Raw genomic sequence first — 22,458 nt, 5'->3', positions numbered from 1 at the left:
CTTCAGAGTGTGTGTAAAACACCATACACAGTGACTGCACCATAAATGCAACTGTCACTCTTCTGACCACTTCAACCACCACCAGAACCTGCCGCTCTACTCTCGCTTCTCTACCCTTTCCCCCTAACTACTTAAAATAACATAGGTTCTCTCTATAAACTCCCAGCAGACATCTAATTTCAACGGAATTAATTTCCAGTCATGGTCAACTATGTAATTCAGACCAATCCTCCTGATAAGGACAGCTAGAAAAGCAACATATTTTTTTTAAAAAAGCATTTAGTTAAAGGCAGTAGGAACCTGAAAAGACAGTGAAGATTTCCCAAGTCAGTAACCAGAGGAGGATGAAAGCCCAAGGAGATGAATAAAGCACAGAGGGCTTTGTTCCTCTGGGGATGCTGAAAAATCCTGAAAGATGCAGCTAAGCAGTACTTTTAACAGCCTGAAGGATCAAACAGAGAGGGCTGGCGTCCAGGGCAGGAGGCAGAGGGGAAACAACGCTAGCGGTTTGGACTGAGACCCCAACACATGCTTAATCTAGAAGGGTAATCCAGAAACTGACAGGACTTCATAGAGACTGCAGCTCAGCTTCTATTCCTCTCAATCTGTGAAACAAAAGTGAGATCCTAGATTGCCAGTTCATCACACCCCAGGTAGAAACAAATCACTCACTGGAGTATAACAGCCCCAGCCTCAAACTCATCTATAAGCATTTGTATCAATAAAACATATGGCACATTATCAAAAGTAACCTGACAAATGAGGCAAAGGAACATGAATAAATAACCAGCAGAAACAGATAACAGAAAAGACACACAGGGATCCCAGACACAGACTTTAAGTAGACTTTTCATTTTCAAAGACACAAATTAAGAATTTCAGCTGTGGTTAGGAAACAATTGAAAAAAAAAAAAACCAACAACCAACCAATTTTGAATTATAAAACTGAAAACTACAATAATTAAATTTAATTCAATGGATGGGACTTCATGGAAGATTAGCTACAGCTGAAGAAATCCTTAGTAAACAGAAAGATGGGTCAAAAGAAAAGCTATCAGTTGAGGCATGAAAAAACACATAGACTAGGGCAACAGTGTCTACGATGTCTGTTTCTGGAGTCCCAAGGAAAAGGAGAGAAGTAGGCAGAAGCAGTATTTAAAGACTTAAATACTTAGATGGTGGTTGAGAATTTTCTAAAACTGATAAAAGACATCAAACCACAGATTCGAAGAGCTCTACAAGCAAAAGATAGCCTCTTATCACTTCAGATTCTGTATCCATGGATTGAAGATACGCAGGGAAAAAACATTCCATAGGCCAATAACTATCTACAGAGACTTACACTGTATTTACAACTATCTACATAGTATTCAAAAAACAAAGGTCATGATATTCGGTCCCATCACTTCACGGCAAATAGATAGGGGAACAATGATAGATTTTATTTTCTTGAACTCCAAAATCACTGCAGATGGTGACTGCAGTCATGAAATTAAAAGACCCTTGCTCCTTGGAAGAAAATTTGTGACAAACCAAAACAGCATATTAAAAGTGAAAGTCACTCAGTCATGTTAGACTCTTTGCAACCCCACCATTCCATATAGTCCATGGAATTCTCCGGGCCAGAATACTGGAGTGGGTAGTCTATCCTTTCTCCATGGATGTTCCCCATCCCAAGAATCAAATCAGGGTCTCCTGCATTGCAGGCAGATTCTTTACCAACCGAGCTATCAGGGAAGCATATTAAAAAGCAGAGACATTACTTTGCCAACAAAGTCCATAAAGTCAAAGCTAGTCATGTATGGATGTGAGAGTTGGGCCATAAAGAAAGCTGAACACCAAAGAATTGATGCTTTTGAACTGTGGTGTTGAAGACTCTTGAGAGTCCCTTGGACAACAAGCAGATCAAACCAGTCAATCCTAAAGGAAATCAGTTCTGAATATTCACTGGAAGGACTGATGCTGAAGCTGACCCTCCAATACTTTGGCCACCTCTTTCGAAGAGCCAACTCATTGGAAAAGACCCTGATGCGGGGAAAGATTGAAGGCAGGAGGAGAAGGGGACGCCAGAGGATGAGATGGTTGGATGGCATCACTGACTCGATGGACAAGTGTTTAAGCAAGCTCCAGGAGATAGTGAAGGACAGGGAAGCCTGGCATGCTACAGTCCATGGGGTCACAAAAAGTAAGACGTGGGTGAGTGACTGAACAACAACAACAACGTTTACAACTATCTACATAGCATGTACACTGCATTAGGTATTATAAGCAATCTAGAGGTTACTGCAGCTATACAGGAGAATATTCACAGGTTACACGCAAGTACGACATCACTTTATATAACAGTCATGAGCATCACAGATTTTGGTACCGGGGGAAGGGGAATCCTGGAACCAATTCTCCAAAGATACCAAGGGGCTACACATTTTAAAAAAATCCACACCTAGACACATAGTAAAATTGCTGAAAATCAGATTCAAAGAGAAGGTCTAGTAAGTAGTCAGAGACAAGGGACACATTACCTTCAAAGGAACACCAATCTGACAATTAATTCCAGTAAGCTATTGATAATATTCAACCTCAGGACAGACATTAAATATCAAGGAACAGAATAAAGAATAAGATCTTCAAAATGATGAAAGAAATTCTATCCCTAATGAACCTGTCTTGCAAGGAAGACACTAAAAACAGATATTTGGTGAAAGAATATATGTCACTAGCCAACCTTAAGAAAATTCTAAAGTGTGTCTTGGAAGACAAAAAATTACCTGAAAAAATAAGCTTAGAGATAAAAAATGCATGAAGAATAACAAACAGAATATATAAATCTAAATCAGGGGCTCTCAATCTCACTGTAAATTTGAATCACTGGGAAGAGTTTTTAAGAAATACCAATGGCTCACACCTTCTCTCAAGAGACCTTGATGTAATTTGTCTGAATTGGAGTGTAGGCAATCTGTGCTTTGTAAACATTACCCCAGATGATACCAGTGTGCCCCCAGAGTTGATAACCACTGATGCTAAGTTCATTTGACTGTAAAACATGGCTTGCATGAGGTCTTCCAGGGTTTACATGAAATTAACAACAATGGCAAAAATGTTGAGGGGAGGTTAAAGTGTTCTGATCTTCTATTCCTGGAAGAGGGTAAAAGTACCAATTAAAATAAAACATTGATAAGTGAAAGATATTTAAACGTCTAAAGCAACCACTAAAGGGAGAACAAAAGATTATGAAATATGTTCCAAAGGAATATGAGAAAGAAGTAAAATAATAAGGAGCTGACTAAGGGGATAAACATAGCAACCTGAATGTCCACTGAGAGGTGAAAGGATAAAGGAAATACGGTGAACACACACACAGTGGAAAGCTATTCGGCCATAAAGAGGATATCCTACCATTTGCAACAACATGGACGGACCTTGAGAGCATTATATAAAGTGAAGTAAGTCAGACAGAGAAAGATAAACACTGCATAGTCTCCCTTACATGTGGACTCTAAAAACACGAGTTTCATAAATATAGAGAAAAGATCACTTGTCAGACATGTGCAGTGAAGGTTGAGGGGTGGAGGGTGAGCAAAATGTGTGAAAGCAGTCAAAAGCAGTACAAATTTCTATAAGGTATAAGGTACTAGTTATAATAGAAGTAAGTCTGGGGAAGCAACATACTGCACGGTGACTGTAACTACCCACACTGTACTGTATATTTGAGAGTTGCTAAAAGCGTAAATCTTAAACGTTCTTGTCTCTCTCTCTCTCTCACACACACACACACACACACACACACAAGTCAAGTCACCATGAGGTGGTGGGTGACAACTAGACTTAATGTGGTGATCATCTCACAAAACGTGAGCGTGCGTATTCGTTGCTCAGTTGTGTCCAACTCTGTGCGACCCCATGGACCACAGGCTCCTGTGTACACACAAATATTAAATCATTATGTTGTGCACCTGAAACTAATATAAAGTTATATACCACTTATACTTCAGTTAAAAAAACAAAAAAACATAGAATTAGCAGAACAAAACAAAAAACACTAAATAAGACAGTAGATGAAAACCCAAATACCTCAGCAATTATGTTAAACGTAAAAGACACTGTTTCCTACGTCTGCAAAAGAAGCAACAACCATAAACACATCTAAAACATAAAGATGGAAATACTAGATAAAGTACTGATAAAGGCAAAAATTTTACTAGAGATAACACGGGAGAATACAGCTATGAGAGGTTCAATTCCTTAGGAAGAGATAGCAATTTTAAACCTATATACTCCTAATGACAGCCTCAAACTAGCCAAAGCAAACAGAATGACAAGCAGAAACACTTTCCCAAAATCACTGTAGCAGATATATGTTTTTGGCCAATCCATACAGCACATGGGATCTCTGACCAGAGATTATGTCCAAGGGCCCTGCATTGGAAGCGCAGTCTTAACCCCTGGACTGCCACGGAAGTCCACAGTGGGAGATTTCTAAGATACCTTTCTCAGTAAAAGAAAAAAGATTTTAAAAATAATTAGGGATAAAGATCTGAACAACAATGAAAACAGTATGATCAGAAGACATATAAAATACTGTCAGTAATAACTTACAGAGTAAACATTTTCTTTATGCACACAACAAAATTTTTTCATAAACTGGGTCATGAAGCAAGTCTCACCAAGTTTCAAAAAACTGAAATCATACAGACTAATTATCTGACAACAAAGTAGTTAACTCAGAAATGGACAGCCTGAAAGACAGCCAGATAACCTCCACATCTCTGGAAATTAAGAAACGTACTTCTAAATTACCTGTAAAAAAAAAGTCACAATGGAAAAATCTATTGTTTTACTTGAATGATAATGAAAATACTATATATCCAAACTTGCATCTTATTTAAGGGTACAAATTTGTAAACAACAGTTAAAGACCAGAGGCCTAACTCTCAGCGTAGTGATTATAGTCCATAATACTGTTTTGTAAACAGCAAAGTTGTTAAAAGACTAGATCATAATTGCTCTCACTACGAAAAAGAAATTTTAATTATGGATGAGAGGTGCTAGCAGCAGCAGTGATACAGTGGTAAACATACTACAATATATAAATGTATCAAATCAGAACACCGTACAGCTTAATCTTACACAATGTTATACACAATGGGCTTCCTTGGTGGCTCTGATGGTAAAGGGTCCACCTGCAATGTAGGAGAGAGTCTGCCTGCAATACAGGAGACCAGGGTGCAATCCCTGACTCGGGAAGATTCCCCGGAGATGGTAACCCACTCCAGTACTCCTGCCTGGAGAATTCCACGAACAGAGGAACCTGGTGGGCTATAGTACACGGGGCTGTAGTCAGATACGACTGAGCAACACACACACACATCTCTCCTTTGTTCAAAATATTAAATAGAAAGCTAAAAACAGTTATGAATTGCAGCTAAAGCCCTGTTCAGAGGAAAATATATAGCTTTAAACAAATCAGAAGAGAAGAAAAAGCTGAAAAAAATAAAGCAGTCATCTCAAAGTGCTAGGGGAAAAAAAATTAAACCTGTGAAAAGCAGGAAAGAATTCTAATGGGCATAAAGTAATAAAATAGAAACAAACCTACAGAAAATAGGGGAGAGGCAATGAAAGTATCAACTTTACTTCTACAACCACAACAAATGATAACCAAAATTTTAAGATGCCATTATAATAGCACTCAAAAAAAGAAGGTATCTACAAATAAATCTAACATACTGTATATAAGATTTCTATGCAAAAAGCTTTAAAACACTGAGGTTGATTAGTGAGGACCTAAACAAAGGCATATATCATGTTTCTGGGTGGGAAGACTCAATATTAGAAAAATGTCCAGTTTTCCTAATTGAACTATAGACTCAATGCAACCTGAATCTAAATTCCAACAAACGCTGTTTTTGGTTAAATGAAGCCAATGTATATGGAAAGAAAAGGGTCAAAGAGCAGTCAAGACACTACTGAAGACAATCCAAGTAGAAGGGCTTGCTCCAGCAGGTATAAAGCCTCCTTACTAAGCACAGTCATTAAGACAGCGTGGGCTTGGTACACGGATACAGTAGATTAGGAGAGCCCAGAAAGAGTCTCACACATACAGAGAGATAAATTAACAGAGCTGGCAGGGGAGAGCAGGAGGGAAAGGAGACCTTGACGTTAAATGGTACAAGCTGGGTAACTATGCGAAAAACAACAAATAAGGAAAAAGACCAATACTTCGTACCTACACAACAAGGAGCTTCAGGGAAACTGTGGCTCCAAATGTGACAGGCAAACAGAAGGCCCTTGGTAGGCAACACAGGAGATTAGCTACGTCCTCTGGGAGGCAAATTTCTCACACGTGACACAAAAAGTACCTATCATAATTTAAAGAAAAGTAAAACTGATAAATTAGACAGTAAAATGAAGGACTTCTAAAGACATCATGAAGAAGAGGGTAAAAAGGCAAGTAGCAGAAGGGGTAGTGTTATCTCAATAACCTCAAACTGGAGACATTCCAAATGTCTGTCAACAGCAAAACAAACTGTGCTTTCTTCAGATATGGGAGTACTATACAGCTGTGGAAACAGGTGAACCACAGCTACAATCAGTAATCCAAGTGATCCTCAAAAACACGCCCAATGAAAGAACCCAGAAACTCAAGAAAACATGCTGAGAGATTATTTACTTAAAGACTAGAAAACAAGAAAAGTTAAATTACAGTGTTTAGGGATGAATGCCTGGATAGTAAAACTAAAAAGAAAAGCAAGACATAAAGTCAGGCTGACAGTTACCAGGTGCAGTGGAGAATGGGAATGCTCTATTTCTGGACCTTGGCAGTGGTTACACTTCTCTATCCACAGTGTTTTAGTTCTTTCAAACAAACAAAAAAATTAAAGCAAAGATGGGAAGTGCTAAAATTTAACAAAACTGGATGGTGGATAAGTGGATATGAATACCTTTTACATACTTACCATGCTATTCCTAATAAAAGGGAATAAAAGGTCCTGTTTTATGAAAATACACTGAGTTATACTTTTTTTTCCCTTTGTGTATTTAAGTTGTAAAAAGCTCAAAAAGACTCCAGGCTTTACATGTCAGTGTGCAGGGCTGCGATGGGGCCGTAGCACCTTTTACAGGCACCAGTTTGTCCTTACTTTCATTTCGAATATCCTAGCATTCTTACCTTCTAAAATTATCTAAAACACTCCACCAATTTGCACTCTGCACTGATCTCTGAAAGCCTGGGATCCAAAGAGATGAAAGGGTTTTCTCTCAGCACGGGAACATGAATGGGAATGCTGAATTCCCAACTCAAGATAAGAGTTACTTCCGGAAAGGAAGATTCAGTGGGATGGGGGTTCAGATGCTTTACTTCTCTATCCAGAGTATTTTAGTTCTTTAAAAAAAAAAAAAAGTTAAATCGAAGATGGGAAGTGCTAAAATTTAACAAAACTGGATGGTGGATAAGTGGATATGAGTACCTTTTACATATTTACCATGCTATGCTGGTAATATTCCTAGTGAAAGGGAATAAAAGGTCCTACACTCTTTACACTTACTGGCTCATTTCTTTCTCCATGTAAAAATTCTGCTTGAGCCTAGGTTAAGTCATACTTAGCCTTCCAGAGACAATATATAAAAATTTGAAAATGTTTATGTTTTTTATTACCCACATTAAAATCCATGTTTTCATCTTCTCTAGGCTAAATATCTCCCTTATAAATTTTCAGGTACTTCTCCATTCAGCCATTCTGTTCTGGATGGCAACATCCCTCAAAACGAAGTGCAAGACCCTAATAAACCATGGGAGAGCCTTCTTTGTTGTCTCAATTCCGCCGGCAAACTTTTAACTCACAGGTAGCTTAGGTAAGAACAAATGCACTCTTTTCCTTTCCAGCCAGACCAGCCATATGTAGCAGATGTTGGGCTGTTATCTATCCAACATGCACAGCCCTCTTTCCCATCAGAACCCAGTGTGCAGTCTAAGCCTGTCACCACACCACCACCACCACTCACCCATGACTGCTTCGGCTGGAAGCACTGGATATCATTCAGCCCAGTTTTTGAGCTCTGAGAAAAACCCAATGATCCCCTGGATGTTATCACAACAGAGCCTGTGCTCTGAAACTGCAACACCCTTCTGCAACCACAAGAAGCGCCAGGCTGAGGAAGGCAGAGCAGAAAGGCTGTGGCGGGGCTGTTCAATTAACCAAACCTACATCACAGGCGCCCACTCCAAATGATGACTAACTTTTTTTCTGGACCACAATCTTATTTCAGTCGTATGTGTTAGCCTCTTCCTAATAGTTTGTCTACCAACCAGGCCAGTGACTGGAAGTCTGGTGCCAATAACATTTTCCCTTCCAAATAATGCCATACACTGATTTTGGTAAGATTCCCCACAGGTGGTCAGAGTTTCTTAAATTTTTTTTATCAGAATGCAAAGACAAAACAAGCTTACTATTGTAAAAAAGAGAGAACTCGCACATTATACAAAAAAGCATTCTTCTTCTTTTTTTAATCCATGGAAAATGTAAAACGGCAAGGTCTCCTTTAATTACAACCTTCAAAGAAGACCACTGTCAGCAGTTTGGCAATATGTGGATTCATGATACAGTATCTGTGAAATTAGTTTCTTTTAAAGAAAATACTCATATCAGATTTCCTGATGGTAGAGAAAATAGGTAAATAAGAGTGGGAAAAAAAAGAAATCTGCAACCCAAATAGAAATGTCATGAAACACCTGATATAGAAGGAGTAACAACTCAGTAAGACAGACCAGTTCTCAGCCTGGCCTTGCTGCCCTCTCCTGACTCCCTTTTTCAGGTGTGGATGAGAAGACCTACTTTACCAGACTTTTGGGGACTTATGTAAGATGCTGTACCCACATGAGTTCTGTTGGCTTTTTGTTTGCTGCCGTTTGTTTTTCTCTACCTGCACAGGAGAAACCCCTGGGGAGCCCGTGACAGTGAGATTCCCAGACGTCCTCAAGGAGAAATCTCTGGGGGGTGGGGCCTGAAAGTCACAGGCAAGTGTGCTTTGCAGAGAAAAAGGCATGAGGCATATCTGGTTTTATTACTACACTGTTTAGCCTCTAACACGGAACCTGGTAACAGTGTTCAGCAAACATTAGTGGGTTGGTTAACAAATGAAGAGTTGTATTTTAAAAACAGATTAGTTATGTTGCAAAAGATTCCATGAAAAAAAGCTTCCGTGATGCTTATGTAAGAAAACGTCTCTCGGCAAAAAGCAGTTATTAGTTGTACTTGATACAGAGAACTGGAACTGATTTCTATTTCGTTCACTTTCCATCTTACACCATAAATCAAGGTGCACTATACTAAATTTAATTAAGAGTCAAGGTAATCTAGTTTACCTCACTAAAAAAACAACTCATGAGAATTGGATTATGGGCGATTTCCAACTCTCAAATGGCCTCCCTCCACAGACTCTACAATCACTGTTCAAAAATTTATCCCTTTTTAATCACACAGAAAACTATTTTCTTTCAGTAGTTCTTTAGGAAAGTTCAAAATACTAATTGTTAGGTACCAGCTTCAATAAGCAATCTGTCTGTCACTTTGATAAAATGTATGTACCTGGTAGCCATAGGAGGCTAGACACCACCAACACATTCACAGTGAAATTTCCACGGACAACACAAGGATCTCAGGTTATTTTTCATTTCTTAGTCTTCAAATGGATTTAAAATTTCTACAATGAATATGCACTCCCTATGTAATTTTTCTTGTAATTTTAAACGGAAAATGCAAAAGCCCAAGAATTTAGTAAGAGTGATATAACTGAGGAATCCTGAAAGGTTTTTAAGTTTTTATTTTCCAGAGTCAAAACAATATCAGGTAAGTTTAAGATATTATTTTCTATTTGGAAAAATAATTAACCCTTCACGTACTACCAAGAATTCTAAAGCTCTTTAACTTTAAAAAAAAAAGTTTTCAAATTCTATGAAGGCCATTATTGGTTCTACTGGCAAAATGGAATACAGAGAGTAGATCTGATCAAAGTATTGTATCAGAGTTAAATTTCTTTAAGCTGATAACCAAATGGGTTATGCAGGACACAGTCTTTGGTTCTCAGGTTCTTAGGAAATACACTTGCAAGTTTTCAGGTGTAGAGGGGTAAGATGTATGCAATTTGCTCCCTTTGCTTGTTTGCAAAAAATACATAATTATACAATCAGTGACAAAACAAATGCTGACTAGGGGGAAATGTTAAACTGATGAATCTGGGTAGAGGGGGTATAAGAGTTGTTCATACGATTTTTGCCATTTTTTGTAAGCCTGAAATTATTTCTAAATAAAAATTGTATTTGAAAAAAGTTAACAGAAAAAAATACTCAAAACTGTTAAGATCATACTGGACCAACTTTAACCAAGGCTTTATTGTGGGAAAAAACTGTGCTAATAAAAACATTCAGACAGCACCAACTTTAAAAAATAAATTAGCACCACCCAGGAGAAATATGAGTCATATACGTTATATTTGAAACAGGTGAGACTAATTTTAATATAATTTACTTAGTGTGTAAAATATCACTTCAATGCAATCAATATGAAAATTACAAATCAGTTATTTTACAAAGTTGTTCATAGTAAGTCTTCAAAATATGGAGTGCATTTTATAATTCACATGCTAAATTTCTCAGGAAATATCTGACTTGCATTTACCTTCAGAAAATGTAGTTTAAAAAGTAGACTCATATAAAAAGTTGATTCCAAACACTGAACTGAGTATTGTTTTTAAATGTAAATTAGCTAAAATTAAATAAAATGGAAAATTCATTCCTCAATCATTATAGCCACCACTGCAAGTGGCTACCCTGTGGAACAGCCCAGCTTTCGCTGATGAAAACAAACCTTATCAAAGGAGGATTTGCCAAAACTTAGCACATCACATTTATCAAAGGATTTTAACACAGTTATGATAAAATAAAAGCTGATGCTTCTATCAGAGGCATTGGTATTTGTCCAGGTCATAATCAGACATTCCCTCTACCATCACTTAAATACCAGCATTGATCTTCTGCCTCAGATGTCATACTATGAGTTTCCTGAATATTGGCTACCAAAGGGCCCAGTCATTTTAAAATGTGGTGGAACGAACTAGAGCTCTGGCTCTCAGAAGCCTCAGTGTCCAAACTGTACAGAGTGCAGGATTTCAGCACGAATACCACAAGGGAGCAGGCCCTCAAATGAACTTGTCTCGGATTTAACAGAGGAAGTGACCCTGAATACAGAGATTCTTTTTCTTTCCTTTTAAACAGGTGTATGAGATTAATTCAGTCAACACCAAGCAACACTCAAGATTTGCCAATCAATAATTCTGTGCCAAGCAATCTGATCAGGGATTTGGCTAGAATCCCTTTGGCTAATCTCAGTAAGGACCATCTCAAAGAGAATCCTGATTTAGGCCATTCTCATCTAAACCAAGGCTCAGGCGGCCCTTTGCCTGGAAGTAAATAAACAAAATCAAATTATATATGTATGAAGGAAATTCTGCCTTTTGGACAAAAGAAAAAAACCATCTGAAAGATAATGTAGTAAGGGTGGGCAAAAATACAGCTCCAAAGATGAGAAGTTTTCCTAAAACCGCATTCAAACACCATTTTAGGGAAATGTCTATTTCCACTTTCTGTCTAGTCGGACTTTCCGACTGAACAATGATGTGGATAATAACAAAACTTAATCCACAACAGCTAATTCTGGTATTGTTCACTGCTCTTTCTCTGCAGGCATTCAAGTGCCTGTTTAGACCTGAAAGGAAGATATTCTTTAAAACTGATGAACCCTTGATTGTAAATTCACTAGTGCCTGAAGTTACTCATACCTCTGGGAAGTGAGGTAAAAGAATGTGAACAATGGTTTGTGACATCCTGCCCTAAGAGTTAAATTCTACGTTCCAAACAAAAGCTTTTTCCTTTCCCTCCCACCCCACTCATCTAGCGTGCTTCCCTGCGACACCATATCGTGGATCACAGACGCAACTCTAACCACTGCGTGGAAACGAAAAGAATCCTAATCTAGAAGTATGCTTACATAAGCATTAACTATTTCTACTTGAAACTTCCTCCACCACCACCCCGCTCCCCGCCCCTGAAGAATCAAAGCTTTAAGCAGGATGAACAGGACGTTTTGAGCTGTTTCACTGGAGGTTTGCTCTAGAGTCGACTATTTCTAATCGTGGAAATATTTCCACTTTCTGCAGAAAAACACGTTCTGTGGGTTTTTATTAGAAACTCTTCAGTCAATGCCTGTGAAATCAAATCCAGTCTCACTTCTCTCTGAAATTAGCTAACTCCGCAAAAAGCCATTGTAATTTGCAAAAGAGCGAAGAGGGGAAATAAACTACACCAGAAACGCACATTCCAGTCCGACAGTTCAAGCACAATTTCGAGATACCAAGTAAAAATAAAGTCCCATGTCTCCCTCGTGGACAGAAAGGTTTCTACAAGCGGCCAGGTCCAGGCCACAAGGCAGGACCCCCTGACCCCAGCGAACCTTCCGGGCACGCAAGCACTGGACCATCGCCCGGCACAGACGTGTGCGTTCGCGAGGTCGCCAGGTGCGGGGAAACTACGCCGAAAAAGTACGCTTCAACCAGAGTTTTTTTTACAACGTATTCACGGGTACTGTCCCTGCTCGCTGAAACCCACCACAAAAGGGAGCTACGCCGACAGCGGAGAAGGGTTCCCCCTGGTTCATCAGAGTCAGGCAACCGGATTGTATTTAACAATCCCTCCCGAAGGTCCGACGCCAGAGCCGGGATCCGGAGCGGGAGGCGCACAGGAAGCAGAGGGCGCACCCGCTGCGGGGAGCGGAGCCGCTCCGGTGCCGGGCGCTGTCCCGGCGCCCGCATCCCCGCGGCCCGGCCCACTCGCCAACAAAGGCCGCATCCACCGCTCCCGGTGGGAAGCCCGGGCGCCGCACGGGGGCTGGGTTGGCACGGCCGCTCCCGGAGCGAGCCCAGCCGCACCGGGTCCCGGGCTGCAGGGCGCATGGCAGAGGCTCGCGCGCTCCCGGGGGACGGCGGAGTGGGCGTCTGGGCTTCGCAGGGTCCGCAGAGGATGTGGCGGCGCCGCGGGCGGGATGGGGGCTGGGGCGGCCGAGGCGGCCCGCTGCCCCCCGCAACCCCGATGCCTTTCATTTGGCCTCTGCGGCGGCGGAGACAGCCCGACCTCCAGCGCCAAGCACTGCGCCAAGCCGGGGCGGGCGGGGGAGGCGCTCCAGACCCGCCGCAGCGCCGGACCACCCCCACCGCCCCGCGCGCCGCGACCCCCTCCCGGCCCGGACCCCTCGGCAGGCCGCGCTCCCCCGCGGGCGCATAAGAAAGGGCTCGGGCGCTCGCCCGGTCCCCCACCTCAATGTAGCCGGCCAGCGCCGCGGCGGGAGCTGTGAGCCCGAGCAGCAGCACGACCAGGAGTTTGCCAGTGGCCGCTGTGGCCGCGGTCCCGGTGGCCGCCATCCCTCGCCGGGTCGCTCTAGCGCTCGGCTCTCAAGCTCACACAGACGGACGCCCGAGCGTCCCCACCGCGACCCAGAAGGATCTGAAGCTTGTTCGCCGCCGCCCCTAGGGTTTTACACCGACCGGAACTGACTTCACAAAACCACACCCTCCATCTTTGGCGCCCAATGCCGACCCGCAGAACTACCGCAACACACCGCCCCTCGTTCAGCCCAGACCCAATCAGGGGGCGGAAGAGCCCGCCCCTCCCTCCGCTCCAGCCGCGCACCCCGCCCGGTCCCGCCCCCAGGTGCTGATGCCCCGCCCCGCCGGACCCCGGCTGCTCTGGGACGCGGGGGTGTGCGCGGGGTTGGGGGGGGCCCGGGCAGGGTGCGCTTGGGCCGCCAGCACCCCCCTGGTTATCTGCCTGCACTGCGCCCTTCTGTTCTCCTGCAGCCGCCCGACACCAGACACGCCCCGCTGCCCGCCCCTGCGGGCTATTTTCCAGATTCCTTCGGGTACCGCCCTCTTCGGGGTTCTGACAATGATTTTATGAAAAACAGGATTTTTTATTTTTTATTTTTTTTAAAGGAAAAACAGGATGAATTGTTCCGAGTTCAGGCAGGTTTGCAGAAGGCCGTCCTCCCGGCCAGAGAAAGGGCTGCAAGAGGCTGCGTTCCTCCGCCCCAACCCCCGCAGGGCGCGCCCGGTCCCAGCCTGCCGCCCGCCCCGAGCCGCTGTTTGCAAGCTCTCGACCGCTGGTCCTTAGGCCTCAGCCTTCCTCCTCCTTGCTGGCGGCCACTAGAGCCCGGGATAGCTTCCTCCCACCGGAGACCAGCGGTGCGAGGACCACGTTGACCTCAGAGCCCAGGTCCAGGCCTTCCTCGTATATTTCAGGAAAAGATCGTTTTTCTTTCTTGTTCGGTTGACGATCGCTAACAAGAGACCTGCTTCTCGCTGCCTGCGTGCCCCGCTGAGCTTCCACTCCAGCTGGGAGACGCCGTACTACTCGGTTCACAGCGGGCACGGCCTCGCGGTGCTGGGGCGCCGCCGGCTTTGTTTCCTCTCTGCAGCCGTGAGCTTTATGGACCACCCTCTGCAGCGTCCTTGCTCGTTTCCAAATACATAGAGAGCGGGGTCTCTACCCCCAGGAAACAGACGGTAAAAGCGAAGAGACAGTGTCCAACCAGAACGCCGGACTTTCCAGCCCCACAGCAGGACGCGCCCGGTCCTGGACTTGAACAGGCTCTGCCCCATTCCCCAAAGACAGTCTGCACCTTTCCGTTACAGAGTCCTCTCCATGCCTGCACTGTCCTCGCTCCCGTTACGTGTTGTAAACATCTTTCTCTTCCTCTGCTCACCTCTGCTTCCGAATCCCCAGAGCCCTGTTCTCTACTATGACACTTGCTACCCTTTGTTGTTGTTTAGTCCCTCATTTGTGTCTCTTTGCCACCCATGGACTGTAGCCCACCAGGCTTCTCTGTCCGTGGGATTCTCCAGGCAAGAAGACTGGACTGGGTAGCCATTTCCTCCCCCAGGGGATCTTCACAACCCGGGGATGGACACTGGCAGGCGGGTTCTTTACGGTCTGAGCCACCAGGAAAGCCCACTTGCTCCCCTGGTTCTTTCCAAAGCTCTCCTGCCACTGACAAGACATAGGTAGGTCACAGTGCAGGTCCCCTCATCCTGGACACGCCGGCTCATGTTTGTGCAGCATCATGGAAATCCGTTCTGCGGGATTCTCGCCCTAGTTCAGCCTTCAGCTATTGTTATGGACCAAAGTGTATCCTCTCCAACATTCATGCCTGCTGAGGCCTTGATCCCCAAAATGATGGTGTTTGGAGATGGAGCCTTTGGGAGGTAATTAGGGTTAGATGAAGTCATGAGCGGCCCTCAAGAGGGGATTGAAAGTGGAAGTGTTTGTCACTCAGTCCTATCTGACTCTTTGTGACCCCATGGACTGTAACTCCACAGAATTCTTGGCCATGGGATTCTCCAGGCAAGAATAATGGAGTGTGTTGCCATTCCTTTCTCCAGGGCATCTTCCCCACCCAGAGAGCAAACCCGGGTCTTCTGTATTGCAGACAGATTCTTTACCATCTGAGCTGCGGGGCAACCCCTGAAGAGGGGATTAGTGCCCTTCTAAGAAGAGAACACGGAGAAGGCAATGGCACCCCACTCCAGTACTCTTGCCTGGAAAATCCCATGGACAGGGGAGCCTGGTAGGCTGCAGTCCATGGGGTTGCAAACAGTTGGACACAACTGAGCGACTTCACTTTCAGTTTTCACTTTTCACTTTTATGCATTGGAGAAGGCAACCCACTCCAGTGTTCTTGCCTGGAGAATCTCAGGGACGGGGGAGCCTGGTGGGCTGCCATCTCTGGGGTCGCACAGAGTCGGACATGACTGAAGCGACTCAGCAGCAGCAAGAAGAGAAGAGAGAGCTTGTTCCACGCTCACCCCCCCCCCCCCCCCCCACCCCCACCCCCAACATGTGAGGGCACAGTGAGAAGGCCGGGAGGAGAGCCCTCATCATCAGAAAGCCAAGCGGGCCAGCATCATGCTCTTGGACTTCACAGCCTCCACAACTGTGAGAAACAAATTCCTACAGTTTAGCCACCCAGTCTGTGATATTTTGTCTGGCAGCCAGAGTTGACTGGTGCAGCCCTATAGCTATGGATATACCCTTCATCATGTGACTGTCTTTCCTCCCCTGTCAAGTGGGAATATTAAGAACCTGTCTTAATTCACCAATTTGTGTGATTCAATGAAAAATGAATGTACAGTAGTGAAAAGCATGAAGTACAAATTTCTGTGAAAATATGCACGGAAATAGTATCAAGGGACTGTGAAAGACCTAATTCCACTTTGGAGCCTTAGGTGAGTTCTAGAGACCCTCTGAGAAAATTAGGAACACAAAATTAGCAACTCATTTCAGAGATGTCTAAATTTCTATGACTCTAAATGCTAGGGGAAAAGCAAGTGAAATTCCCTGAGTTCAAAGTAGTGACCCCAGTATTCATGCTTTTGGGACTGTGTATTCAAGGATGAGCTTTAATATCATGGGATAGAAGGATTTGTAGAAAAATGACCTGGGGGGGTTTCTATCTAAAATTAGTTAGATCCTGGGGACTTCCTGGTGTTCTAGTGGTTAAGACTCCATGCTTTCAATGCAGGGGATGTGGGTTCCATCCCTGGTCAGGAAATTGGTATCCCACATGAAAAAAATAAATAAACCCTTTAATTTATTTTAATAAGTAAATAAAATAAAATTAGTTAGGTCCTGAAAGAAGTTTATTTGCATTTTCAGGTCACAGACGGATCATTAATAAAACTTTGTTTCCCTGTTCATCAATGTTCTTGACTTCAGAATGTTACTCTCCCTTAACTAAGTGATACTCATGGAAGCATACCTAGTCTTGCAATTTTCAAATGATAATTTTTCATCCTAAATATGCTCATGTCAGTGACCAAGTCATTTGAAGAGCACTCTCTTGTCGCTTCATTACCCTTTGTTAACAAAAAGAAAAGGCCTAACATCACCTTCTATTTCTTCTCTCTTCTTAAGAATCAGACTTCCTTCTACAAGAGTTATCTTTTATGAACACTTAAGTTGTGTACATTTCATTTGGGGGGGGCGCGGAAATGGTTTATTTCCCTAAGTGTATCCTTATGTGAGCAGTGCCCACTCATCCGTTTGACATGTTTTCAGGTGAGGTAAATCCAGCTAGAGCAGTTGCTCCCAGATTAGGATGCTTTTCAAAAAATCAACGCAGAAGGTTTATAAAAAGGCAAATTCCTGAGCTCCTACCTCAGAAATTTTAAATCACTAAGGCTAAAGTGACATAAGGGATTCAAGATATTTTTTAAAGCTCTCCAGGGAATTCTAATCCACTCATATGTTTGAGAGCTTGATTCTTGAACATCATGGATCAGTAAAACAAAATTTTTAAAATTGGAGTAGCATTTAAACTTACCAGTGTTTTCAGATATAGAGAACAGATTTGTGGTTGCCAGGGGTTGGGGAGAGGTGGATTAGGAGTTTGGGATTAGCGGATGCAAACTATTATATATAGAATGGATAGACAAGGTCCTACTGTAGAGCACAGGGAACTATATTCAATACCCTATGATAAACCATAATGGAAAAGAATATAAAATATATATATACATACGTATAATGGAATCACTTTGCTGTACAGCAGAAAGTAGCACAACATTGCAAATCAACTATTTACAATTGCCAGTGTTTTAGTTTTCTAAATAAAACATTAAGACATGACCGAAGAATTGATGCTTTTGAACTGTGGTGTTGGAGAAGACTGTTAAGCGTCCCTTGGACTGCGAGGAGATCCAGCCAGTCCTTCCTAAAAGAGATCAGTCTTGGGTGTTCATTGGAAGGACTGATGTTGAAGCTGAAATTCCAATACTTTGGCCACCTCATGCGAAGAGCTGACTCATTTGAAAAGACACTGATGCTGGGAAGGATTGAGGGCAGGAGGTGAAGGGGACGACAGAGGATGAGATGGCTGGATGGCATCACCAACTCAACGGACATGGCTTTGGGTAAACTCCAGGAGTTGGTGATGGACAGGGAGGCCTGGCGTGCTGTAGTTCATGAGGTCGCAAAGATTCGGACATGACTGAGCAACTGAACTGAACTGATATGTTATCACCACCGTTTCATTAAAGAACATTGAACAACAATAAAAACAGAATGGTCATAATTTTACAATTTCAAAGACAGGTACAATGTAAATTTTTAACAACTCACTACATTACTTTTTCTCATCACAAAATAGAATGGTGAATACTTTATAGTTGAATGGCCTTGGTTTAACTCAGGTGTTTGAACATTGCAGTGTGGGCCATAAATATGAACTGGTTCTAAGCTTGGCCTTGGCCTATAACTGGTAGCCTTTAAATATATAATACCTAGGAATTTCCCTGGTGGTCCAGTGGCTAAGACTCCTTGTTCTCAGTGCAGAGGGCTCCAGGTTTGATACTTGGTCAGGCAACTAGATCCCACATGCTGCAGCTAAATAGTTTGCAGGCTGCAACTAAATATTCCACGTGCCACAACTGGAAAATCCTGCAAGCTGAAACTAAGACCTGGCACAGCCAAATAAGAATAAATATAAAGAAAAATGTTGTTCCTTTTAAAAATTTTATAAATAAATAAATAAGCCATACTCAGAATGCATCATCTGACCCCTAAACCCACCCCACCATCCATGGCTAACTCGCTTCCACTAGCACCTGCTCACGGACGTTTCCTGCTCTCTCCCTTCTACCCCAAGGCTGAGCTGACACACCTCCTCTGTGTTCCCCAAAACATTCTGCACGTACCTGTGACACACTGTTTGTAAACTAAACATCAATCATTTATTTTTCTTTGTTGTCTCTTTTATTACATCATGAAGGGAGGAGTCAGGTTTGGTTCATTTCTGTACCTCCACGTAGTGCTTGTACTTAATAGACATTCCAAAAATATTTGTGGAGGGAACACAAAACTAAATGAGCTTTACAATCTAGCAGAGAGGACGAAACCTGCGCATGCATAAGGATAGCACTAAGTGCAAAGCTGTAAATGGCCCAAGAGAACTGTCTGTGTTCTTTAAAGAATAAACTGGAGGAAGAAGCTGGTTACATCTGGCTGAAGACATCAGGCAAAGATCATAGAAGAGCTTATATCTGAGACTTCCTGTTATACACAAAGGCTGTGCAGGAGAGCACAAAAAGCATGGAAGGAACAATGCAAGCAAAGATATGGCTTTGAAAAACACAAGTCATATAAGAATATGTGAGTGGGACTTCCCTGGTGGTCCTTAGCCCTAGCACAGTGGCTAGGACTCTGTGCCTCCAATGCAGGTTCAATCCCTGGTTAGCGGACTAGATCCCACATGCAGCAGCTGAAATATCTTGTGTGCTGAAACTAAGACCTGCTACGTAAATGAGTAAATAATAATAATTTTTTTTTTAAAGACTATGTGAGTATTTCACTTCATTGAAGTATGTTAGGGCATTTGTAATAAATAGGAAGTATAAGATGGTTGGTCAGGTTACCTAAAAGATCCCGAGGAGCCATAGAAATCTCTTTTATTTACAGAGAAGCCACTCTACAAAAATGTAACTCAAGAAAAATTAGAGGGACTTCCCTGTGGTTGAGTGACTAAGACTCTGCATTTCCAATGCAGGAAGCCTGGGTTCAATCCCTGGTCAGGGAACTAGATCCTACATGCTGCAACTAAGACCTGGCAGTCAAATAAATCAGTAAATACTTCTTTACACACACACACACACACACACAAAGAGAAATTAGAAAGTTCCCTAGGTCTCTCATATTTCTCTCCTGCATGAAAAGCTTCCATGTTCCCTTTGCCATTGATGTTGAACAGCTTGGATCACTTCTCACAGGGACCCTCTGTAAAAAGCAGAAAGGTTTAATTTTATGCGAGTTTCAGCTTCGGGCTTCCCAGATGGCTCATTGGTAAAGAATCCGCCTGCCAATGCAAGAGGCATGGGCTCGACTCCTGGGTCAGAAAGATCCCCTGGAGAAGGAAATGACAACCCATTCCAATATTCTTGCCTGGAGAATCCCATGGACAGAGAGAGGAGCCTGGAGGGCTACAGTCCAGGAGTCACAAAGAGTCAGACACAACTGAGCAACTGAGCGTGCAAGAGTTTCAGCTTCAGGCTTCATACGTGAAAATATTAAAATATAGATATTTTCATACGTGAAAATATCTATATTTAATATTTTCACGTATAAAGCCTCTCTTACACTTCCTGCTGGTCTAAATTAAAGTAGGATTTGATTTTCAATCAAGTCAAATCAACAAAAATATCAAGTACTTAAAAATCAGTACAGGATACCCAAATTCAATCACGCCAGAGCAAGGTCTAGACAGAAGAAAGAATCTGGCACTGGAGTTTTCATGCAAATATCTTTTGTTTTCAATGATAATATTGATTTAACTGATTACCATCTGGATGTGTAGGTGTAGCTGAAATATAGCGCTTGAAAAATAACTTTAAACATACGACATGTATAGCCCACGTTGTGTTTTGCTGGTAAACTGGTTGACAGGCTTGAAGCAAACAAGTTGTGAATCTTGGGTGTCCTTGTACAGACAAACGTGAGATCTTGACAGTCCCTACTGAGGTCTTGGAGGAGACGAGGGCAAGAGAGTGGTCCTGGAGTTTAGTTAGCTCTGCAGAAAATCTGCCTCTGGCTGCAAATCACTTTTGGAGGAGTTGTTATTGCATGTGGCTCTGTCTGTTTATCTTCCTTTATTTGTTGTCCCTGATTCTTCATTTGAAAGGACACATCCCATTCCCTCCTTGTACTTGGGCTGTTCTGCCTCTGCGCAACGGCTATTTTCTCAGCTGTCCATAATGACACCACATTTTCTAGTGTTCTTGTTTGGTGCTTTTTAAAATGACTTCTCCTGCTTTCAGCGTGGAAAATATAAAATGATGATAAAAACTTCAGTGCTGAGAACTGCTTACACTGAAATTTCTTATTGTTGGTGATTTCTAAATGGGACTTGCTTTTCAGAAAAGTGAATGTGAAATTACTCAGCTTGAGAAGTCCCAAGTCATAGTTTGAATGTGTTGATATTTGGGGCATCTTTCTACCCTGTGCAGAGATCCTTTTTATACTAGCCATCATGGTAGTATGGAGAAGCTCAGAGTTCTATGATTAGAAATTTTGTCTTTATTGAGGTAATTTTCATCATATATGTGAAGATGACTGTTATATCCCATCTTGCCCTCCCCATTCTTGAAGTCTTTTTCTTCATGTACACAGATTCATTTCTGTAACCATTTTACATGCAACATTGTTAATCAGACCTTCTTTCCTTCTTTACACCTGTTTATAAATTTCAATTTAGTAATCAGCCTCTAAAAACCTAGACTCCAGGGACTTCTCCAGTGGTCCAGTGGCTAAAACTCCAAGCTCCCAGTGCAGGGGGCCTGAGTTCCATCCCTGGTCAGGGAACTAGATCCCCGCAATCCAGCACAGTCTAAATAAATAAATAATAAAAATGTAAACTTCAAAACCAAGCACAATACTTCACATGCTACATAGAGCGTAATGTTTTTGTGGACAGTGTACATTTCATTAATAAGCAAGCCCTGACATTTCCTGATGAGGAAAGTCACACAAAAATTCATTTGGAAGATATTTATTTAGCACCTGCAGCACACCATATATTTTAGTTGGGATATAAAGTGAAATAAGATATACTTCTTGTTCTCAATTTGCCTAATAAATAAAGGTTGTTGGTTCAATGTGAAAAAGTGTGATGACAACAGAGAAAACGTCCCAAATAAGAAGAGTTTTTACCGAGTTTGAAGAGATGGGCGTCGCCTGGACAAAGAAGGCAGCTACAGCTAGCCAAGGCATTGGTCTGGGTATGGACAGGGAAACGTGAAAACGCATGACCTACGTGGGAGCAACAGAAGAAGTGGGATCATGAGAAATAAGGATCCTCACTAAAGATTTTGAACCTTATCTTGACAGATCTGGGGAACCATTAAATAACGGTCAGATTTGCAGTTTAGAAAAATCTCTCTGTCAGCAGGAGGACAGATGAGGGATTCAGCAGACCAGGAGGCTGTTGAAATCATCCAGGGAAGACAAATGAGAGGCTGAACTAGGGCAGAAGATGTAGAACGGCAGAGAAGAGGGATTTCCCTGGGGGTCCAGTGGCTTAGATTTTGCCTTCCAACGCAAGGTGTGTGGGTTTGATACCTGGCCAGGGATCTAAGATCCCACATGCCTTGTGGCAAAAACATTGAAATATAAAACAGAACCAATATTATATCGAATTCAACAAAGACTTTACAAAGAAAAAGAAAGAAATGAGAGTGACAACGGGACAGAAAGTGCCCCACTCAATGACTGAGGAATACAAAAGAAATGCCAACTGGGGGAAAGGCAGGACCTCGTAGCAGGGAACAAGCGGTTAAAGCAGGGACTTTAGACTCAGAAGAACCTTGAGGTTC

At 42.6% G+C, this 22,458-nt stretch overlaps 1 protein-coding gene across 6 annotated transcripts in view; it reads right to left on the bottom strand.

The window, feature by feature from the left end:
• The window catches only part of APLP2 (amyloid beta precursor like protein 2), a 63,611-nt gene extending 50,063 nt beyond the window's left edge, over positions 1–13,548 (bottom strand). For all 6 annotated transcript variants that reach the window (XM_015103111.3, XM_015103109.3, XM_015103112.3 and 3 more), the window contains exon 1: positions 13,360–13,548. In XM_015103111.3, the coding sequence (XP_014958597.2) occupies positions 13,360–13,464 (105 nt within the window). In that variant the 5' untranslated portion in view covers positions 13,465–13,548. The remainder of the gene's footprint in view (positions 1–13,359) is intronic.
• Positions 13,549–22,458: the final 8,910 nt, after the last annotated feature.

The sequence above is a fragment of the Ovis aries genome, chromosome 21 (assembly GCF_016772045.2).
Source record: "Ovis aries strain OAR_USU_Benz2616 breed Rambouillet chromosome 21, ARS-UI_Ramb_v3.0, whole genome shotgun sequence".
Taxonomy (NCBI): domain Eukaryota; kingdom Metazoa; phylum Chordata; class Mammalia; order Artiodactyla; family Bovidae; genus Ovis; species Ovis aries.
Note: the sequence above shows the minus strand (reverse complement) of the source record. Positions and strands in the feature narration are given on the sequence as shown.